This window comes from Balaenoptera borealis, assembly GCF_965194805.1.
Source record: "Balaenoptera borealis genome assembly, chromosome: 1".
Taxonomy (NCBI): domain Eukaryota; kingdom Metazoa; phylum Chordata; class Mammalia; order Artiodactyla; family Balaenopteridae; genus Balaenoptera; species Balaenoptera borealis.
This window is the reverse complement of record NC_138860.1, coordinates 112,525,755-112,549,402: the sequence shown is the minus strand read 5'-3', so window position 1 is coordinate 112,549,402 and position 23,648 is coordinate 112,525,755. Positions and strand designations below refer to the sequence as shown.

General features: G+C 35.1%; 2 protein-coding genes across 12 annotated transcripts in view; one reads left to right on the top strand and one right to left on the bottom strand.

Annotated features, from left to right (window-relative positions):
- Window positions 1-1,384: 1,384 nt before the first annotated feature.
- On the bottom strand, window positions 1,385-17,327 carry TMED5 (transmembrane p24 trafficking protein 5). 3 transcript variants are annotated; one of them, XM_082386381.1, is made up of 5 exons: window positions 16,890-17,028; window positions 16,468-16,587; window positions 11,658-11,755; window positions 6,226-6,409; window positions 1,385-3,860 (listed from the first exon to the last, which is right to left on the bottom strand). In XM_082386381.1, the coding sequence occupies exons 2-5, from the start codon at window positions 16,513-16,515 to the stop codon at window positions 3,642-3,644; spliced, it is 549 nt and encodes a 182-aa protein (XP_082242507.1). In that variant the 5' UTR covers window positions 16,516-16,587; window positions 16,890-17,028; the 3' UTR covers window positions 1,385-3,641. The 3 variants fall into 3 exon arrangements, with proteins under 3 accessions (XP_082242507.1, XP_082242506.1, XP_082242508.1); XM_082386382.1 differs by lacking the exon at window positions 16,468-16,587 and adding an exon at window positions 4,250-4,304 and having other exon boundaries at window positions 3,647-3,860; window positions 16,890-17,327; XM_082386380.1 differs by lacking the exon at window positions 16,468-16,587 and having other exon boundaries at window positions 16,890-17,298.
- CCDC18 (coiled-coil domain containing 18) overlaps window positions 16,610-23,648 on the top strand; it is a 142,879-nt gene continuing 135,840 nt past the window's right edge. For 5 of the 9 annotated variants that reach the window (XM_082382825.1, XM_082382828.1, XM_082382829.1 and 2 more), the window contains exons 1-4: window positions 17,277-17,395; window positions 18,563-18,746; window positions 20,283-20,419; window positions 21,296-21,470. In XM_082382825.1, coding sequence (XP_082238951.1) covers window positions 20,286-20,419; window positions 21,296-21,470 — 309 coding nt within the window. In that variant the 5' untranslated portion in view covers window positions 17,277-17,395; window positions 18,563-18,746; window positions 20,283-20,285. Of the gene's footprint in view, window positions 16,828-17,276; window positions 17,396-17,415; window positions 17,680-17,752; window positions 17,777-18,562; window positions 18,747-20,282; window positions 20,420-21,295; window positions 21,471-23,648 lie in introns of those variants that run through there. The other 4 variants (XM_082382823.1, XM_082382822.1, XM_082382824.1 and 1 more) reach the window with 4 other exon arrangements.

The following is a 23,648-nucleotide window of genomic DNA, read 5'->3' as shown; positions in this document are numbered from 1 at the left end:
CTTCCAAGATTGGGGAGTAGTTGCTTTCTTTATATATAAGGGAATTCATTTCACTGTTGGATAACTGATTCTCATTGTTCATTTTGCTGTTGACTCATGGTCATTGAAGACCTCTAATTTTTTTCCCTGCCCTGCATTTCCCCACCTTTTCTTCTAGATGCAGGGATCTGGCATCCATGATATGCTTGTTCTCAGATGATGTCATCTTAGGTGTGGATTCTTTATTGTGTCATTCTCCTAGATACACATTAACTGTATATCCATTGTCTAACGACACAAGACTTCCAGAAGCCCAGACACCTGAAAGTGATGGGCGTGCAGAACCAGAAAGGTGCCTAAGGAATTCTATCAGCTTGTGGGGGAAGAGTGGCTTGTCTAAATGGTATGAAGGAAATCACCAGTAATATACCAACCTTCACCAAGCACTAGACTCTCTTAATGCTCTTTTAACTGAGTTTTAAGATGTTACTTAAAATACCTATACAAATGAAGAAATAGGTTCAAAGGAGTTTTGATTTCCCAAGTTCACCCAGTTAGCAAATGGTCCAAGGATAATGTGGACACCAGAATCCCAAATTGCGTGGGTGAAAAATTAAGATTCTGGAGCCAAATTCCAGTTCTAAACAGTCAATTTCTTCAGTGGGGTAGAAGACTGGAACAAGCTTATTTAGCTTATTTAGCATCTCAGACTTTCAGAACTGATGATCTTTGCCCCTGTAGTTTGAGCACCTTTTAGTTACAATGCATGTTTGGGCAACAGAAGAATTAAGTACCTATATAAACAGAAATCTCATGCAGGGTAGAATGATATACAATAAAAAGTGCAGAGACATATGGGTTTTCAAATGGAAGGGAGAGCATACTTGGTGAAGATGAAATCAATGAAGGCTTTAAGGATTAGACAGCATTTACAATGGTAGATAAATAAGACATTCTTTGATTGTAATTTTTATTATATATACTCAGCACAGTATTCAATGCTTATTTAATATGGCTGTGTCTGTTCATAATTATAAAGCAATTTGAGCAACACTGTGCATTATTACACTTCAACTGAAAAACCATTACATGCTGAATCAATATCTTTGAAAATTTCAGATAAAGAATTTTCTTTGGGGAGGCACAGAATTATAGGTACTCAATTTTTGTCAATTTTAGGACATAATAATGCTTAAGAAGGATAAACATACGTAACATAAAATTACATTTCAGTTTATCATTTATTTCAGTGCTATTTCAACCACTTATCCTCTGTATCTTGACATTCACATAAAAGAATAGCAATCATTAATGATCCAAATGCAAATCATAGTGAAACTCTAGGCCTCAGTTAAATATTGTAGTATTTTAAAAGTTTATATGATTAAAAACTGAAGACAAAATAAGCTGTTAAGTGATAGTTTACTCAGTTTTAGCATAATTTTAATGTCAAAACAATACTGACATTAAAAAAACCATATGAGGCAGATAAACAATATTCCTTTAGAAATATTAAAGAATTTAGTACAAATTTGCTTACAAATTTTACTTTTTGGTTAATACAGGTAACATGCTTCTTAAATCTCTTCTTTTCACTTTGTCTATAAAAATAAAATTGTCCTCAATATTCTTAAATTCTTTGTTTTCCAAATAAGGCCATTATTATATAGTAAGTTACTGAATCAATGGTTTAAAATCAGTGACACAAATCATATGTAGGTGATGTAACAAATTTATTGTTAGGTAAAGAATCAGTAAGTACAGTAACCAGCCATACGTAAGAGGTAGAATTCTTAATCACAGTTTTATAGAAAAGATGCAGTAGTTTATATCTGTACTGTTTTATTAGCTATAGTACTTTAAGTTTGCTTCTTATTATGAGTGTATCAGAAGGGGAAAAGGGAGGGCTCTTCATAGGCAAAAATCTTATTGGCCCTTGTCTTGCATGTGTTATAGGGGCTACTCCTGGACACTTAGGAGCATTTTCTTGACCAATTAAGGTAATCATACCTTATCTCATTTTTAAAAAGCTTCAGAGTTGGGAAATCTAAACTTCTTTTCTGAAGAATAGAGGGAAATATATAAGAAGGAGGGAAATACCTCTCTTTTTGTACCACTCTTGAGTGTAAATTATAGATGAAAGCATTCTCTCTGGATATCATTATTGCTTATTAAGAATTCCAGCAGTACTAACCAACAGAGGTTGTTCTATACTCAAGTTTATAAGTTGATTGTTTCTAACTTGTATATGTCATAAACAATATTACAAATGGGTATAACCTAAAAATTCTATTTAATTCATTAAATTATTAGTATTTGAGTAAGACAGGATGGCAGAGACTATAGGGTTATTCACATATTGAGTGTTTAAACTTCTGTGGGTTTCCAATCCTTATTTGAATGTCAATAAATAAAGTGATCAGAAAGGTCACTTTATGAAAGTTGTAATAAAAACTGTAATAAATATTTATACCCAGTAGGGCTTATGTTTTGTAAAATGTACCTGAATACTTAATAAGTGATAATTCAAAACAGAATAAAACAATTATAAAAAAATAAAACCCACAGTTTCTTCCAGTTAACTGGAAATTAATCTCATAATTTATATTAGGATTGAGTCATTATGATGAGCCAATCAGATTCCAAATACTTTATTTATAGTTTAAGTGAACTTTATTTTGATAGGATATTCTCTAAATTCTTTTATATTGAGTTTATTCTTTTCTTACTGATTTTGAGAACACAAAAGTGATATTTACTTACATTAGGTCCAGATCCTTTTAGCAATATTTCCTTCACAACTGCTGGTATTAATGTATTATCCAAGTCAGTAAACACGTTAAAACTAATATAACACTGTTGATAATATAAAAATAAAATGATTTTCCCTCACATTTAATTTTAAAATCTGTATTTTAGTTAAGGATTAGACAGAATGTATCCTTACAGAGACTGAGAGCAATCTTTATTCTTCAAAGAGAAAATCTGTCCTAATTTTAATAAGTATGACTTAGCATTTTTAAGAATTATTCAAAATGTCAGCTTTTGGGAATGTAAGCTAGGTCTATAAAACTATTTGCTAATATTTTAAAATGAAATATATTTGATTATAAAAATCCCACATATCTCTTTTTCACAGCTATGCTTCTATTTACATTTAGGAGATACATATGTAAAAAGAGAAAAGAGTCTTTGTCTTCTAAAGATATCCATGATTAGGTAATTCTCAGATGATTTATAACTTAATATATTGAAAAACTTCTACAGTTAATTTGTAATTGCCACATTTACAAAGAAACTTCTGGGTAACAGTCTTTTAAAAACATAGTTCAGTGTTACATTTAGGCCCAAAGTTCATTTATTTAAATCACCTATGACATTTGCAAAATTTTTTCAAACGTAGGAAACTGCCGTTATTAATATGGCTTCATTCATTTATACCTGCAAAATACTTGTTATACACTTAAGTACAACTGGAACAATAGGATTACTTGCACGGATGAAAGTGAAGACTTTCCTTTCACATTAAAATTAATATTTATTTCACACTTATGGTAATGCCTGAAAACGTTTTGCAAACAACTATTAATGGTCTTGACTGTAACAGTTTATTGCATTTTTCTGTCCCTTTTTTTGAATGTTAAGTACTCTACTTTGGAGTTTTAAGTTCTACTTTTCCTCTTATCTTCAAATAGACTCTTCAGCATATATACTTGAATGGCTGACACTACCACCATTACCACTAAATTAACCATAGACCAGAAATTTACTCTATCAAAGTTGCTTTCTTGTATGTTTCGGTCACGAGCTTCAAATGCTCTAAGCAGAGTTTGGATATGACCACTTTTGCTTAGTCTGGACTTGATACTGTTGATGGACTCCTGGAGATAAAAAAAATAATTTTATTGTAAAAGAATGCTCAGTAATTTTAAGTTAATTTAAAAATATGCTTCACAGTACTCTTACTAGTTTAATATCCAAACACAATTTTAATTAAGGGGTGGGTACTACTTAGATTACCTAAAGATCTTTATTATATAAAGTTTATGTAATAGTTCTCATGATGTATTTAAATTATTGTTTATAATTAGTTATTTTAAAAATGAACAAAGCTACTGTGAATTGAAAATAAATAATGTGAAAATACATTTGAGTGCTATAGTGCCAGTAATTGTATATACATTATCTTCTTAGCCCTAACAACCATAAAAAATATAATCTGTTTTTAATACAAAAATGTTCCAAGATCACATTCATAAAACAAGCTTATCAAGATGCATTCTAAGTTGCACATCTTCTGAAAAAACTATTTTTATAGTAGGGTCCTGGTGAGAAGTGATTTAAAAACTATAGGTTTACATGAATATAAGGTAAAGTTGAGATTTGAAATTTGAAAAGTATTGATGGCAAAAATAAGAAAATACTAGAAACAGATTTTCCTGGATAGTCGCCTTGCTTAAAATCCTCATTTAAATGCAAAAAACATACACAAAATTGCAGACTGCTCTGCTAAACCTACAAAACTACAAAATATAATATTTATCATATGGGCACGTTTGTAAAGTAATGGTATATTTTCCAGAAAAATGTGGGCTTCAGATCCCCAAATAAAAAGACCATCCATAGTTCTTTTCAATATCATGACGATGATAGTCAAGTATAAAATTATTTATTCAAGTTTGCTGTTGTGATAAAAATTTTGGGGGGGGAGTAAATGAAAAACCTCCTGAAAGACATTTTATTTTTTTTCAAAAAAGACCAAGTATTTTAAGCTATATTTAAATCTGAACTTTCTGGTCATTTTGTTTAATTGTGAATGAAGTCAATCTCTTGAGAATGCAGTGAATTACTAACAAAATTTACAACTACTTCTATTTTGCTCTTGTTGGCAATATAAATTTAAAATGGGAGAATATATTAATATGATTGAGATTTAAAAAATGAGTGGGAAGAAGACTGGACTAGTCGTGAAACTATGGATACATCATTTCCATTTTAAGCCAGTTCCTTACGTATAAAATGGAATGAAAGGGGAAAGGGAGTTTGGAGCTGGACTAATGATAACTAAGTCTTCTTCTAGTTCTAAAATTCAACTAAGTTTAGTATACATATGAAATGATGAGATCAAAAATTTTCATGGTAAAAATTCATGCCAATTAAGCTTAATCCTTTGTTTGTATTCACAGTAACACCAATGGAGAAGGTAAGAAAACTAACATTTATTGTGTGCCAGACTCTGTTTAAAGCATTTATATACATGCCATATCACATTTCATCCTCACAACAACTCTAGAGGTATTATTCCCAAGGATAATAGGAAACCAAGGCTCGGAGAGCTCAGTCACTAAGGAATTACATACATGATATGATCATTTAATTTTCTGACTTCTTAAGCTAACTGATCTACAGTATGTCTCTTCTTTTATAATTTGATAGTTGCTTTCCTAAGAAACCTCAAAGTGATCAAAATATCATATTATAAAAAAAAAGTTCAGGTTATAAGAGTATTAGAGGTTATATAGTTTCAAACTTGGAATAATCACATTATTTCTCCTGCAGAAAGTTCTATAACACAGGTATATACGCTATTTATAAATATCACTGAGAATTCTCTCATTTTATTACATCTAGCTGTGGCCGAAGGGTAATGATCTTTCTCCCCGTCACTGGCAGTACTATTATTAGCAAGTAGGTTCTTATACATGCACATTTCATTATGCATGTTTATGATAAATAGCGCATAAAGCAATTCAAGCCAAGAAGCCATAATCTAAAAGCTTTTACTCCTAAGTGTAGTGCTAGTTTCTGATAACTGCCAGGTTTGGCTAAGTAATGTTAACAGTGTTCCCAAAATTAAGTAATATCAAATTTCATGTTATAAAAACTATGGTGTGGGAAAAAATGCCTGTACATCTTAAGTGTTTACAAATTACTCAGTTTTATTATATGTGCAAGTTTGCTGTAGATCATTATTACAGTCTTCTGTTTGTGAACATTCTAAGGGAGTTCTGCAGTTAAGAGTCTGTGTTCAAATTCTAGTTCTCTCTCTCTGGTTCTGTGACAGAGACATTACCAAATATCCCTAATCCATAATTTTCCTCATTGGAAAGATGGAGATAATAATCCTCATAGAATTAAGTAAGGATTAGGTGAGATAATGCAGATAAAATGCCTAGCTCAGTGCCTATCACATAGTAAGGTCTCTAGATGTTAGTAATTTTTATTATTTTATTAAACCATACTGACCAGAATGTCTTCCAGTTTCATATCCAGCATATCTGTGCCAGTAATGTATTTCTTCCAGTCCTCTTGTTCTTGCTCCTGTTCTCCCATATTATCCAGGATTAATTCAAAGAAAATCACCTTCTCAGAAATGGTGCTGAATGTATTATCAAAGCAGAACATGTAGTCACCGCCTTCAGTCTCTATCCTATATTAAAAAGAGGACATGTCTTCAGTTATCTGTACTTCCATCTGGGATCAAAGGACAAACTACTGTAAAAGAGAAGGAATAACATGGTTTATAATAATTGGACAGGTTACTGATGGAAAGACTTGCTTAGTATTGAAAGACAATTTAAAATTTCTTGGGAAACCAGCAATCTGGAAATATATATTCAAGTACTTGCAACTTAGATGTGCTTGGCATATACTCAGTAAATTGGGCAAATGAGCTTGACCTAACTTTTGGAAGAAAACAGGATTAAAAACCTAGATACATGATACTTCACAATGAACCTTAATATTTATACATTATTAAAAGTAATTTATAATGAGTTCAATTCACATGGAAATATCACTACAAACCTCCCCTTTGAGATTAATCTGTAAAGTGAGTTTTGCTTTGTTTTCAAAAGCAGTGATGGATTGTCCTAAATGCTTTCTTCTAGGCCCCTTTGGATTAAGTACATCTTTTGTAATAGTTTACAAAAATTAGGAATGAGTTCAGTGTCCAAGAACCAGAGCTTTACTCGCAGTGGCATTACCTTTACTGAATAAATGCCACTCATAACAACTTATGATCTTGTCTTCACATTCAAGATAATTGCCCTGGGCAGAGTTAACTTAGCAAAATAGCTTTCTAATAATATTTTTGTGGAGAGAAACTTAAACAAAATATTGCACAGGCTAATGACATTTACTACTGCTGGCCACAAAAAAGTTCAACCTGTGTTTTAGTTTTCGTTGTAACTATTCACGAAGGTTGGTCTAAATGATTTTGAACTTTCCTTATCTCCAATATGCTAGATCGCTTAAATTTTGGGGCAGCTTATATTATTTCCTACAACCTTCTGAACAACATGTGAGTCTCATCTTTTAAGCCAATCTCCATCCTTTTTTTCCCCTTATTTCTGACTTAACTGTTTTGTTTAAGCATAAGAGATAAACTACTCAGCAATGTGATTTGATTTTAGCATATATACGATAAATAAAAATAGCCAATACTTGTATACCTCTTCATAATTTACATACTGCTTTGACACATTTTATCTCTTTTAATCCTTATCATCATATTTGAAAGTAGGCATAATCAACCTTCTCAAGGCGAGTAAAATAAGGTTCACATAGATTAAGATACTTGCCCATGATCACATAGCCTGTTACAGGCATACATGAAGCTTGGATATCTGACTCTCAAGTTAATTGATCTTTCTACAGTACTGCTCAGAGCCTGTCTGTATTCTCTGCAGTCTCCTCAATCATGACAAACCTTTGTCTTTTGAGGATTCATTTAACTTTTGAAAGGAGCCTGAAGCAAACACTGGTATGGATACAGGGGGAACAATATTAAAAGCAACAAAACAAAATAAAATGTTGTGACCATTATGCAATATGACCTAGACGTGGGGCATTTCCTGAGGAAGAATTTCCAGTGTATTCTGATGAATGGCATCACTGATACAGTAAGCGTATAACCACCAAATGTGACTATTCACTTAGACTATGCCTTCTCAATGAGAGGATACTGCCCCCTAAGGGTGAAAACTGGTTCAAGATGGGCAAAAAAAAAAAAAAAAAGCTATAATAGTATCGTGGCCCTCCAAAACTCAATCCTATGACAAAATCTTATTTCTTAGTATTTAATTTTCTCTCATGGGGTTGTCTTGGGCATATCACAAGCAGCATGAGCTCATGGAAGACACACACAATGTGTCCAGGAACACTGCTACAAAATGCTAGCAAATAGATAGCTGTGATTGGAGGACATTTGATTGGTTGATTGCTTGATCTAGAAGTCATATGGCAAGAGGTGGCCTACACATGCCTAATGATGCCACTGGCTCCCTTGTGGGTGTGTGTTTGATCTTCAGTCTTTGAGGTGCCTTGCATTATTTTCTATAGCCTTGTGTGATCTTCATCTTTTAAGCCAATCTTGTTTTTCTTCCCCCTATTTGTGACTTACTGTTTTTGTTTAAGCATAAGCGATAACTACTCAGCGATGTGATTGGGTTTTAGCGTATATACTATAAATAAAAAGTCAACACTTGTATATTCCTTCATAATTTACACACTGCTTTCATACATTTTATCTCTTTTAATCTTTGCATTTTGGGCAAAGATTTGGATAAAACTAGTTTATATTTTATTATTTAATTTTACAAAGGTTATTCAACCCATCATCAATTATGGCAAACACTGGGGGAAAAAGTCAATAATATTGAATGACTATTGAGTAGCTAGTTATTTTCCCACATCAAGCAAAAAGTTAAAAGTTAAGGTCACTAAAAGTACTTTTTAAGAAGTTAATGTAATTTTTTTAATCATTCTACTTTTCTTGAAAAATATTTGGAATGATTTTAAAAATTTTAATTACATTGCTATTATGTATATAAATTGCTAATTTGCATGTGTAATGGACACAATATATGATAAATTATATTAAAAGTTATTCAGAAAATATAAAGTTAAATTTAATGTTAATAACTTTTTAATCTAACTTTTAATTTTGTTTAGTCTTAATTTTATTTAACCCAACTTTATTTAGTCATTCTTAACCCTGAACTGGATAAAAAGGGTAAGCTTTGTACCTATTCTTTTTATATATAAAGCACAGATATACATAGTTAAAAAAAAAGGGGCATGTAGTATATCTTCGGTATTAAAATTTCATGGGGGATGATGAGGAAAAAAATGCCTAAAAAGGTTGTATGGGGACAGGGGTAAAAATGAAAAAAATTTGAGAAGCACTGACTCAGATGTATGAGCTTCAACATGTGTATACAAAAAAAAGATGTTTACTACTTTATAGTCAGTCATTCCTATATTAATTTCTTTCTAAATTTGTGTTGACTACCTTTAGTAGAAAGGAATATTATTACTACAAATGATATAAAATATTATCCAAATAAAAGCATATAGAGTAAATTTTCCTTTCAAGTAGAAAAAGAATTAGCATAAGTAGTCCAAAATTTATAAGTTATGGTGTGAGTTAGGGTAATATTAATTCAGTGGTCTAGAAAAATGCTTTTATATATGACAGTACTGGACAAATAAGTATTAAGCAGTTTAAGGCTCTGTCTGGAGATATTTTTACTAACCCTGACTTCTGGAAGGACAGCATTTGTTTTAAAGATTGAATTTAAGAAAAAAACTGTTCCGGTGGTATAACTGAGATTTTAGTTGCCTTTAAAAAGTTAATATAGCTAAAGATAAATTTTTGTTTAAATCTAATTTTTAGAAAGTAGATTTGTAAATCTGGTGTAGTGATTAAGAGTGAATTGGACTGACTGGTCTTAAATCCTGGCTTTGCTGTTCATTAGCTGTGTAACCTTCAGCAACTTACTTAACTGCTCTATACCTCAATTTCTTCATTGGTAAGATGATAATAATATCATGTACCTCATAGGACTGTGGGGAAGAATAAAAAAAAATTAATACATGTAAAGTGCATATTAGAACCATGACCTGGCACATCAAAAGAACTCGATAAATGTGAACTCTTATAAACTCATTCTTTTCTCCCAATGGTTTAATGAGAGGTAATTCTATGCAAGAAAGCAATAAGATACCTTTTCCCCCTAACAGTTAATTTTAATTTATCTCTAAATGAAAGCAGAAAATTGGAGAGAAATTAAAATTGACAGAAATTCTATACATTTTCTATATTCTGAAATTTAAAGGTGAACTACATTTTTAGTTCTTGTTCATACACCTATCAAAGAGAAAGCATAGTTAATTCTCGTATATCAATCTTAACTGACTTTTTAAATTACCGCTTCTGATTTTATTTATCAATAGTTATGCAGATTTTTTTTAGAGCTCTGTATAGGTAAAACGCCATTTTCAAAAGCACTTAAAAAATTATGGTTGAAACATTTTCCCCACCTCGTTCACTCATACATGTATTCAGTATTTACTGAGTATCAACTACATGGCAGGTACTTTGGTTAACAAAGGCCAATGATTATAAATAGCTAGTACTTACATAGTGCTATGTGCCAGAGATGTTCTAAGCATCGTATGGTAGAAAGCAAGAATTTGGGTTCATCCTGCCTCCTCTTAATAAATGTGTATCCCTGCAGACTTACTTAATTTCCCTGAGCCTCCTTGTCTGTAAAATGGGAATTGGGGAATCAAAGAATCTATCTCTCACAGTGGGTTGGAATGATTAATTTAGAAGCATATAAAATGCAAAGTCTAGTTTATGGCAAATATTAGACACTCTATATTTGATCTTATTCCTATATACTCACAGTTTAAACACGATAACAATACTGAGTAAACAGTGCTGCAGTAAAATAATAGAATGAAATAAGGAAACACCAGTGAGATATGAAAAAAGAGAAATGAGATATAAGAGATACAATATATGGGCTTTTATCAAACTCTAAACTCAGAGTTATAAAAATTATTTTATTTCTATATGGTTTCCTATGGTCAGATCTTTTACTTTCAGATCTTCTAATTATCTAAAAAGAATGAGGTTCGAGTAAAATTTACACACACACACACAAAGATGTATTACTGTACTGCTGTTTTAAGAAAACAATGGGCCAAAATGATATAGCCAGTAGTTCAAGAAACTTTAAGATATATACCTGGAACAGTAACTTATAGTTAAAATAGAATAAGCCTGTGCTAGCCAGAAAGGCAGGTTTAAAATGCCACAATAGATTGAATGCAGTACCTATGGTATACTCATCTCATTAACCAAAGCAAAAAAAAAAACAAAACAAAAACTTAGTCAAGATCAAAAGAAAATGCCTAAACAAAAAGATAAGATTGGGCTTCCCTGGTGGCGCAGTGGTTGAGAGTCTGCCTGCCAATGCAGGGGACACGGGATCAAGCCCTGGTCTGGGAAGATCCCACATGCCGCGGAGCAACTGGGCCCGTGAGCCACAACTACTGAGCCTGTGCGTCTGGAGCCTGTGCGCTCCGCAACAAGAGAGGCCGTGACAGTGAGAGGCCCGCGCACCGCGATGAAGAGTGGCCCCCGCTTGCCACAACTAGAGAAAGCCCTTGCACAGAAACGAAGACCCAACACAGCCATAAATTTTAAAAAAATTAATTAATTTAAAAAGATAAGATTAATGGATGACAGTTTAAGATAGATCACTAACAAGGACTGTTTAAAATGTTCATATGGAATCATTTAATGCTAACATTTAGTATCAAATGTGCTAATTTTTCTGTGCCCACTGGTATTCAGATCAAGGAACCCAACTAAGATTACTTACGTGTGAACTCCATCTGATTTTCTTTGTTCAAAAACTAAGGTTCTTCCTTTTGGAGAGGCAAGATGGAAATCAATATCTAATCCTGCTCCATCTAAAACCTGTAGGAAGGCATAGAAGAGAAGAGCACATTTTACGAATTCTAAAAATAAAAAGCTATATTAAGTAGATCATATGATGAGAAGATTTCATTTCTAAACCTAGAGGGGTAAGAAAGTCAACAGACTCATGTTAGGGCTAGAAAGGAGCAGAAAGACCATTTGGTTCAATTCCATTCATTTTTGGAACTTGTCCCTTTCTTGCCAATTCCTGTTGCCATCACTTAAATTTATGTCTTATGGGTATTACTGAAATAATCTTCTTAAAACAGATGCTCTGTAGAGTAGAAACACAGAAGGTAGTTCAATTGGTAGACGCTTTTCCTTGGGCAATTTAGGGCTTGCTATGTAACTTTTCTGAGTTTGTTTCCTCCTCAATAAAATAATAACTAGCTACTTCTTAGCCTGGAACTCAAGGCCTCTATGATCTGATTCTAACTGACTTTTTCAAGCAATACCTATTATTTCCCAATATGAACTATATATTCCAAGCAGGCCATTTACTTATTGGCCAAAGAATAAGTACAGGAAACAGGAAAGAACCTGTTCCTTTACAATCTCAAAATGTCCCGATGATGATGATGATGATGATGATGATGATAATGATGACAGCAGCCAACAATTACAGTTTATGCCACACATTGTTTTAAGTGCTTTATGTGGATTTATTCCTCACAACAACTCTAAAAGGAAGGTTCTATTATTGTTTTCATTTTAGCCAAAAAAAAAAACAAAACAAACACCGCCCCCCAAAAAAAACCCCACAAAAAACTGAGGCACAGAGAAGGTTGCCTAAGGTGATATGGTAAATAAGTGGCATGGTCAAAATTTGAACTCAGCAATCTGCCTTCAAAGGCTACTCTTTTTCTTGTATAACACCATTTTATTTTTCTTGGTGGCTTTAATGGAATGATAGATTACCTATTCTTGTGCTGTACTTACTGATCAACAGAACTGGTTTCAAATGGCTAGCTAAATATACATAGTTCTTTTTCTTCTTTAAATCCCAATGAAATGAAGAAAACATAACGATATAAATAATCTATAACAACACTGGAAATCTAGGAAAGCTGTTAACAGATTTGAAGACTAAGAAATTTCTGGAAGATATTCCACTGAGCAAAGAATACATCTAGCTACCAATTTATATCAATTGCAAAATTCTCAAAACATACTAGAGACACACCAAGTATTTGTTGAAATTGATGCCCTCTTTTTCATGTTATTGGTTCTTCTCAGAGGATCAAATTCTGAAAAAATGTAAACAGACTTAAAAATATGTTTTATCAGATAAATGTAATATACATCCTCAGAGAAATTCAAGAATGTAAAAATCTACAGAAAATGAAGATGCTGATATGAAAAAGTTCTTAGAAAAACCAAAAATGTGATTGCCCAAATAAAGCCTTAGCGAATGTAATGACAGCAGAATGGACATGGATGGAGACTAAAAATCAGAGAACTAAAAGGAGCCAAGGAATTCTCAGAACAAGGTGAAAAAGTATAGATGAAAAGTATGAGGGAAATGGTAAGACCTTTATGAAGGACAGAGCTAAAGATTTCAAATACCCACCTAATAAAGCATTTCAAAAAGAGAGAACCAAGAGAAATGGAGAGGAAGTTATCAAATAAGAGAATAAAAATTCCTGCTCCAAAAGATAAAAATCTTTAGACTGCAAGAGTCTAATAGATGTGAAGCAGGATAAATGAAAAAAGACCCAAAAATCCTAATGACTTTTCCAAAGGATTTAAAAAGAACAACCTAGAAACTTCCAAAGAGTAGTAGTAGAGAACTACAAAATAACAAGAACTGGGATGGCATCAGCATTCTTGCCTATACACTAGATGTAAAAAAACACAAGGGAGCCATGTCTTCAATTTTTCCAAGTAAAACAATTATATTTACTGAAGAGAAAGCAAAAGGTAAAGCCATTTTCAGATATCCAAGGACTCAAAGTGTTCTGAAAGAATTACTCAAGGTTCTCCTCCAAAAACCAAAAACCATATCCATTAAATCAAAAAGTAAGTGATATGACAAAACTAAGCAACGACTTGAGTAAAACAAAAGATATTATTGGTAGTGACTGTGAGGCTTAATGAAATCATTAAAAATGGTATTTAAAAATACAGAAGCTAATTTTAAAATATACAAAATACCTATTTAAAATATAAAATAAAACAATACCATAAATCTAAAACTAAACTTCCCAGTGACTTCAATGGATCATGATGGACGAGTCCCACTTTCACCTTTCTGTCACAGTCTTTCAGTCCCTCAAAGGTATTCTTCAGTCTTCTTCCTCAAAGCCTTGGATTGCCACATGCTGTGCTTTTTATCCATCACTTGCTCCACCCCCTTATCCCTAGTAAGCCTGATTCTTCTACAGATCTGAACTCCACCTCTTCTGGGATGTCTTCTCTCAATTCCTACTGTGAAATCAAGTCCTTCTATTAAACACTCTCATAGCTTATGCACTTAGCTTCATAGCACTTATTAGAGTTCTAATATCACACTTATTTGTGTAATACTTTGATTAATGTCTATCCCCTTAACTAGACTGCATAAGTGCACCGACTATATTTTTACTCACCATTGTATCTGCAGTTATCTAGCATAAAGCTTACGCAAATTAAGCACTCAATAATGATTTAAAAATTTAAATGAATGATCTATTCATAAGATATATATATTGACACTTCAAAATTTCAAGAACTTAATATATTGTGGGGCTGGTCAATTATCCTAAAAGTGTCCTCTTAAACCCAAAAAGTGTGAAATGGTTAAAATTTTTCGATATGTCACAGTAAGCCAAGGGCAATGTCTAGAAAGTCTGTTCCCTGACATTTTAAAAACTAAGACAAAACCCAGTAGCTTGTAGTTATTGGAAAATTAATCACAGAGTTGGAAAATGCAGACAAAAGGGTTGAAGATGATCTCTATCCTTTAAACCCTTCTAACATTGTCTAGGACTACAGACATTTAATGATTTTACTTCTTTCCTCAATCAAAACAAATTGTTTAGGCAGAATGCTTTAGGGGAATAGTCCCTTTGAGTGATGAAAGATGCAAAGTATAAAGCTAAGCCATACCACCTATATAACTCTAGAAGTGTAAATGTAAAAAAACTAACATATATTGAACATTTACTATGTGTCAGGGATGGTACATGAACACTTATTAACTAATTGTTTCAAATCAACTCTTACTTTTATTATCTCTATTTTAAAAGTATGGGGTTAAGTAACTTGTTCAAGATCACACAGGTAGTAAGTGCCAGACTCAGGATTTCAGCCCAGGCATTTTTTTTCTACAGTTGGAGCTCTCAATCATAAGAGGTCAGTAGTTTAAAATAGATTTCTTTCCTAATACCTCAGTAAATACTGATGAATTTTGAACAATAAAAATTGTTTTCTTATCTAGACTATTTCTCTAACCCCGTTTGGTTTCCTTACCTCTAATTTTGCCCTCTTTAAATCCATCTTCCACACTGTAAAACATTTTTGACGGTTACCACACTGCTTAATCTTCAGTGGCCCTTATACAGACAAAGGTCAAAGCTACTCAGCATGGCACACAAGCTAAGATTCATGATCCACGATCCAGCCTCCTGACCTCTCCAACCTCTTCTTCTTCTACTCCCACCCTAGACTTTATAGTCTTAAAGGTCCACCGAAAACTCAGCACTTCTAGCGTCCACTACATATTGCCCACTGCTAGAACACTAACACTATGCATTTTCAGAACTGTCTATTCATTCTCATCCTTTTCCTGAAATGCCCCTTCTTCCTGGCATTCCTGTTTCACCTAAGCATCTTTCCAGATTCCAATTTATTTTCTCCAGGAATTCTTTTCTGATACCCCAGAGAAGAAGCCCTCCTCCAACAGCATTTAACCGTACTTTATTGAAATTAGTTGTTTATGAGCCAGTAACCTTTAAATATTAAGATCCTTGAAAAGGGTTCTTCTGTTGTTTGTCCCTTCCCCCGTGTCCTCGTCTCCACTCCTCCATTACTGGCACATGGTAACTGTTCAGTAAATGAACTTTTGAACTGGACTGGAAATCAAGAAATGCTGAGCTCCTGCCTCAGTGTTGCTCATTAACTGTGTGACTTTAGATACTTTACTCTCTATGCTTACCTTATGCATCTATAAATAATCTAATTCTAAAGTTCCTTCAGAGGAAAATTCTAAATAACTTTATTTTGCTCTATATGTGACAGTACCTGTTATTGAAAAAGATTCTCTACATCAACTATAAAAAATTAACATCTGATTAAAAATTAGGTAACTTGTAAAAAAATTGAGAGATGAACCACACCAAGGCATCTTTTTTTTTTTTTTTTTTTTTTCAGTGCTACTTAGAAACATCGAAATTTGCTGTATTGGAGCTTACAAGACTTCTTCTAAGAAATTACCCTCTACCAGAATGACCGCATAAATTAAGGGAATTCCCTATAATATTACGCAGATACTAAAAAGAAAACAATGATATGGGAGAAATACTTAGAATGCTGAACGAAAGATTACAAAGTTTTAATATACAGATAGATCTCATTTGGTTTTTAAATAACGGGTATATAACTGAGAAAGAAATGTACCATTAAACACATCAATAGCCCCTTTCAAAATATTCCAAAGTAGGATTTAGTGATAATCACATGGTCACAGTTCAAAAATCCTTAACTGAAGCAATGACAGTATAGATTTACAATACCGGAATTGAGTGAGGGCGGTGGGGGTGATTAAGGCCAAGTGTCATCATCTCGTCCAATGATTAAGGAGAACGTGTATTAGGCCTGTATTGTGAAATTCCCAGTATTGAAGCGTGTACTGGCTAGAAAAGACACAGGTGAATTATGAAACAAAGAGAAAAACCACCGACATCACCAGAGCTGGCCTCTTTCCGACCGGAGGAAAGGGGAGGGGTGGGGGTAGTCAATTCCAGGTCCCGCCTAACTTCTCGGTCCCCAACCCTGGGGAGAGCCTCGCCTCGCGTGCCGGCGCGGAGCTGGCCGCTTCCGGGCAGCCCTCGCCTCTTCAGCACCCCGGTCGTCCACAAGAAGTTTCTAAGCCGGTGAGAGGCGACGACGTGCAGCTAGGCTAAAGGAAGGCGGCTGGCTCAACCTCTGCACTTACTTGGTACTCGATCTCCAGCGAGGCCTTCAGGGGCATGGGCTGGTAGAAACACTCCTTCTGGCCGGCCGGAAGAGTGAACGTGAAGTCGCTGTCTAAGGAGGGCGTGAAGCCGACCGCCCCAGGCAGCAGCAGAGAGGCCAAGAGGACCACCGGGAAGGGCAGCCAGATCTTGTCGCCCATCCCTGCCTGGGCGATCTCGGGCTGGAAGAGGCGTGGGAGGCGTGGGTTATAGGCGCCTATGCTCCGCTTTTCCTCCCTGAACTCCTCGTGGTTGGCAGGGAAACCTGGAGCCTGAAGAAACTCCAGGTGAAGGCCGGGGCGGAGGAGCGTTTCTCAGAGGGGAAAACGCCGGCCTACAAAGGGTAGGGACTGAGGGCGGAGCCAGCAGTCCTTTTCCACACCCTCCCGGGTCTTGGCTCCCTCAGGCCCCGCGTGAGCGCGCCCGCTCGACACCCAGACGGCCGCAGCTTCCCATGGCGTCCCTCACACCAATGGGCGTCTTGGCGGTAATTGTGGGAAATGTAGTTCCGGGTGGGCAGGCTCGGACGCGTTCGCAGACCACAATCCCCAACAGGCCCCGCGCGTCCGGCGTCGCTTCACGCAGAGTCTTCGCGGCGGGCGGGGCTGCGGCGGGGCGGGGAGTCCCCAACGGCTCCCGCGGCGGTTCGAACTCGGCGCAGCTGGGGTTCGTTGGTTTCCCTCGTGGTGTGTCGGAGGTTCTACGCTTGGGGTCCGGGAGAGGGTCAGAGGTTTCCGAACGCAGCGGAGAGCGCGGCGTGCGCCGTCGTCGGTGGGTCTCTCTCACAACTATGACTTGGGTGGTGAGCGACTGCCCCTGGAGGGTGGAAACCGGCCTACCTGAAGGAGTTTTGTTCCTTTCCCTGTCGGTACGCTCGGATGCGTTTCGTCTGGTCCTCGCCCTCGCTGCGCACGCTGCTCTGCAGGGTTGTATTTTAGTTGACGAAAAATCGGAAAGGAAGCTGTCATGTTTTCCTCCACTTCTTCCAGATGAACGAAGGGCCAATTCTGTCAAATTGAGCGTTCTTGATACAGGACAATACTATATAAAGCCATGACCTCCTTCCAAAATGAGGAATACTTTTCGACTACAGCCCATCTTTTTACATACAGGGAGTATAATGAACACTTGTTTTTCGGTGTGATGCGTGTGCGTGTGTATACCTACAAAAGCATTGTTACTAGGGCCAGAAGAAGGCAGGGTCTGTTGGTAGCATGATGTGCTTTTCCACGTATGTACAGGCAATGAAACTAGACTTCATAACTACTGTCAGTTGAAGGGAGGAGGAATCTTTATTTATTTAATTAATTAATTTATTTTTAAAAAAGAAATGGCCGCCCCGCACGGCAGGCGGGTATCGCTGACAGGTATCCAACCTGCGCCCCCTGCAGTGGAAGCGCAGAGTCTTAATCACTGGACTGCCGGGGAAGTCCCAGGAATCTTTATTTAAAGATAATAAATGGCCTACTAGGAAAATAAAAATATGTTTGCATTGCAAACGTTTTCACTGATACCTCAGAAGGGTTAGAGAATTCTTACATGAAAATATACAGAAGATGTTGGACATAAACCTGATTTAGTTGAAACAATGTCGAATGGCTTTTTAGAATTTGCCTAAATTTTCGTAACCCTTTTTTCTTTCACCATCCTATAGGGAACTAGAGATGTTGAAAAGAAAGCAGAATGGGGACCTGAACCATTGACTTGTGTTTGGGAGAGTCTTCTCATTTAAGCAGAAGCAAATTTGTGGAAACAAAAGAGGAAAGAGGATAGAAACATTTTCTCTACTAAGATTCCATAGCATCTCATTTAATTTCCTGCCAGTTTCTTCCAATAAGGTGAGAGTTTTCTTTTTGATCTTCCTCCCTACATCTGAGAAATTTTGAGTGTGGAATGAATTTGTCATATTATTTTAGCTAGATGAGGGGAAGGAAGGGCAGTTTAGTAATCATCATTTATTCACTGAAAATATTGAGTTTCACTAAGTGCCTTAGAGTCCTGATTATAATACACAAGACTCCTAACCTTTTGGAGCTTGAGATGTGGTCAGAATTCTAGAAGGGTGATGAAAGAGATGCTACAATGACAAAGGTAAATAGGATCTGAAAGAAGAATGTAATTTTAAGATTATGCAAGAAGATGTATAGGAGTAGTAGAGATTATAAAGCCTTCATCTTAATTGTATTGTTAATAATAATTCATGATAATTATGTATATTAATTAACAGTAAAATGCGGTACTTTATCATGATTTTTTATGTGCAAAGCTACTTAGTAGAGAATTTCACAACCCTTGAGATACCCATCAGTTGAAGAAACAAAAGCTTTTCTTCATATATTTCTGTGAGTTAACCTGCTAAATGTCATTTTGATCTCTGTGGTTGTGATTTGAATGTGAGTGTGTGGTTTTAAATTTTATAACCATGGCGAATGGGAGAAGGGGATAAGCTTTCTGTGGTAATAAATTACCTTTGAGGCCTTCCCTGGTGGCACAGTGGTTAAGAATCCGCCTGCCAATGCAGGGGACACAGGTTCGAGCCCTGGTCCGGGAAGATCCCACATGCCACGGAGCAGCTAAGCCCGTGTGCCACAGCTACTGAGCCTGCGCGCCACAACTACTGAGCCCGTGAGCCACAACTACTGAGCCCATGTGCCACAACTACTAAAGCCCGTGAGCCTAGAGCCCATGCTCCGCCACAAGAGAAGCCACTGCAATGAGAAGCCCGCGCACCACAATGAAGAGTAGCCTCCGCTCGCCGCAACTAGAGAAAGCCCATGCAGCAACAAAGACCCAACACAGCCAGAAAAAAAAAAATTTGAATGACTGTAATGATACCAGTTTTGTCAGATGTTCACAGCTGTAACATGAGTATGTAAGTTTGAACACTTCATATTGAAATTAGTCTATAATAAATAAGAAAACTACAGTGTGACATAATTAAAAGATCTTTGGATCCTGATGACCTAGGTTCAAATATTTGTTCCACCATTTACAATTTGTGTGACCCTGAGCAAGTTATTTGTCTCATTCTTAGTTTCTTCATGTTTAACATGGAATAAAAACACTTAGTTTACACAATTGTTAGAAGATTAAAGATGCTTAGAAAAGGGGAACTTTAATAACTAGTCCCTGGCTATAATGAAAAATTGATTCACTGAAATTCTGTTGAACTTTCCATTATAGCTTAACACGCTGAGAAATCCATTGTTGCTAGGTGTTTTGTTTCGTTTTGCTTTGTTTTAAATTAACCATGAAAGATTTCACAACATTTGAAATAGAAAAATAATGAGTTAAATTTTATTAGTGTGAGAGTATTTTGACTGACACCACAGATTCTTTCAGGCAAGGTATAAGAAATTCATTTGTTTTTTTAGGAAATGGAATCTAGTTCCTCAGACTACTATAATAAAGACAATGAAGAAGAAAGTTTGCTGGCAAATGTTGCTTCCTTAAGACATGAACTGAAGATAACAGAATGGAGTTTGCAGAGTTTAGGGGAAGAGTTATCTAGGTGAGTGAGTAAAATTATGTGTACAATTCTGAGTAGGACTTTAATTTATGAATGTAAAATGTGTGAATATCATTATTATACGATGTGTTTCTAATGTGTCCAGAATAGAGAATAATGTTCTATAACTTTTAAAAAAATAATTTGAATATAACTTTCAGTTTAGGAAAAAGAACTATTAGAGAAGCATTTACATATTAAGACTTTTAATATATTAGGACTCAGTCCCTGGTGGCACAGTGGTTAAGACTTCGCCTGCCAATGCAGGAGACACGGGTTTGGGCCCTGGTCCGGGAAGATCCCACATGCCATGGAGTAACTAAGCCCATGCGCCACAAATGTTGAGCCTGCGCTCTAGAGCCAACGAGCCACAACTACTGAGCCCGTGTGCCACAACTACTGAAGCCCTCACGCCTAGAGCCTGTGCTCCACAACAAGAGAAGCCACTGCAATGAGAAGCCCATGCACCGCAACAAAGAGTAGCCCCCGCTCACCACAACTAGAGAAAGAACGTGCACAGCAACGAAGACCCAACACAGCCAAAAATAAAAATAAATAAATAAATAAAATTTTAAAAATATATTAGGACTCAGAGTATAAAATATATGTGTAGGCTTAATTAATCTTTTATTATTATGACTGTTTTTTGAATCTTAAGTAATCCTAGCATTGAGGCTCCAGAAACATAGATTGCTAGTTTAAAATTAATTATGGTTTATTTAAAAATTCAGTTGAAGTGCCTTAAGTTCATTTCTGGAATCTGATTTTCAGCAACGTTTCAGGTGCTTTTCTTTCTGTTTTCTTATTTAATGTATAGAAATTTAGAGTGAATACTTAAAGTACCTAAGAACTAAAATGTATTTTTTCTTTTTTTTCTAGTGTTAGTCCAAGTGAAAATTCTCATTATGCCTCTAGTCTCTCAAGGTCTGAAAGGCTTGTTGTGGAAGATCTTTCTCAGCCTAGCCAGCTTGGACTTTTGAATTACTCACCTTATAAAAAAGTTTGTAAAATGCCCAATAGTGGTACTGATTTTCAAAAAAAGCCAAGAGATAAGGTTATTATTTTTAGACCTGCCTACTTAAAAGTAGTTTTAGTTTTAGACTTGTCTACTTAAAATACTTTTTCTTTGAGTTTTTTCTTCAAATACCTTATTCATGTTTTCCATAGTTTTTAGTACTCCAGACTCTTTGAATTTAAATATAATGGTTCTTGTTCTGTCCTAACAAGAGAGTAGTTATTTTGGTGTATTACTCTATTTTAAAACTTCTATATTTATTACCTTTTTGCAATTAAATATCTTGTTTTCTCAAGTAAATTGTACCCCCTTGATTTTAGTACTGTACCATGTATGTAATAGGTAATCATGGCTTATTAAGTGGTTAAAGTGTACTTACTGTTTAGCCTGGATCAGGTGCTCCATTCATTATCTCTAAATTTTGTGGACGATGTTAGACATCTTTCCTGGTCTTGAACTCACTCTCTCTTCCTCTTTTTTATTTGGCCGTATTATCTATCTCCCTGTGTATACTCCTCTTCCTTACTCAACCCTTTTATCTCCTTTTCCACCCTCTTCCTCCTATTTTTTATTACCCCATTGGCAGCATGCGTATATACATATGGTTGCATATGTACATCATACTCTTTCTTGATAAAAATTTCCTCTTCCCACTTCAGAAAGCCAGCAATTGAGAGATTTTCTTTTTGTAAGGAAGCTGCTTGATGAAGCTATCTGAGCCTACATTTTAGAAAATGAATTCAAATTCCATGTCTACAAAGATTATGTAATTTTGGGAAATTTGATCTCTACCCTAATTCAAATTGCTGATTGTTTTTATTATATATATGCCTTCATTGAAATCATTGTGTTTTACCCTAAGCAGAATCACAAGTTACATGACAAATCAGAGGGGGAAAAATATTGGTAATACCTGTTAAAGATAAAGGACTAATCTCTTTGATATGTAAAAAGCTCCTAGAAATAAGGAAAAATCATCAACCCAATGGGAAATATGGGCAAAAGACATGAATGGAAAAGGAAATTAAAACAAATAAAAAGATGTTCAATCTCAGTCATAATAAGAGAAATTCACTACCAGATTATTAAACATCCAGATATTTGACACTATTTTGTTGGTGATATTAGGGGGAAATAGGCATTCTCATACATTACTGGTAGAAATGCAAAGTGATACAACCTCAGTGGACAGGCATTTGGTAACATTTACCAAAACCACAATGCGTTTACCCTTAACTTGGAAATCCCATTTCTGGAAAAGTACCTGCATAAGTACAAAACAAGGCACTGTTTGTCATAACAGAAGACTAGAAGTATCTCATTTGTCTAGTTGGTTGAATAAGCATGCAATAGAAACTGCAGCTAAGGGGGTTTAAAAAAAAAAAAGAATAGGAGTTTCTCACTGAATTGATTGTGGAGAGATTGCCAGGATATGTTGTTCAAGTGAAAAATGCAAGGTGCAGAACAACATACATACTCTTCTGGTTTTGTATTAGGAGCTATTGGGGGCGGGGTGGGTAATTCGTATTGCTTGTATATGCGTATGGAAACACTAGAAGACTAGGTTTAAGATCCTAACTTAATTAATGACTCTCCTATATAAGGAATTTCCTATTTTTTGCTGATTGATGTTATACAAAAATTTATAAACAAGAAACTTGTAAAAATGGTTACCTATCTACTAAAGATGGGAATGATACTTCTGTATGTACTTTTTAAAAATATATAATTCTGACTGAATTGCATAAATATATTATTCAAAAAAATAAAATTAAATCATGTTTTGAAAACCTCAACTCCCATGAAAGTTAAAATAATTTATTGTAAAATATACATTCAAAAGAGTATAATAGAAATATACAAACGGTTAAATAATAATTTATGCATTTTGTTTGTGGACATTTTCATTTCTTATCATTTTTATGTCTTTAATGTTCAGGTGCAAAAGTGTAAAATTTTCTATCAGATTTATACCCAGGAGTAATATTGTTGAGTCTTAGCATGTTCAGCTTTACTGGATAATACCAAGAACTTTTCCAAAGTGTACCACTCTTTTCCAGGCTGAACTTATTTATGTACATGTTCACCAGCAGTGGAGGAAAGAGTGCTGATTGTCTCATATCCTCACCAACACTGACTTGAGTATCTTAACCCATTTTTCTGAGCTACTTAGTCATTTTATTGATAATTGTTCATTATTTCCTTTAATTACATGTA

Excerpts from the sequence above, each read along its gene's own strand:
- TMED5 (XM_082386380.1), bottom strand. The coding sequence starts at position 17,069 with ATGGGCGACAAGATCTGGCTGCCCTTCCCGGTGGTCCTCTTGGCCTCT. Across the intron at positions 11,756-16,889 it reads CGCTGGAGATCGAGTACCAA|GTTTTAGATGGAGCAGGATT; the intron begins GTAAGTGCAGAG and ends GCCTTCCTACAG. Across the intron at positions 6,410-11,657 it reads AAATCAGATGGAGTTCACAC|GATAGAGACTGAAGGCGGTG; the intron begins GTAAGTAATCTT and ends TTTTTAATATAG.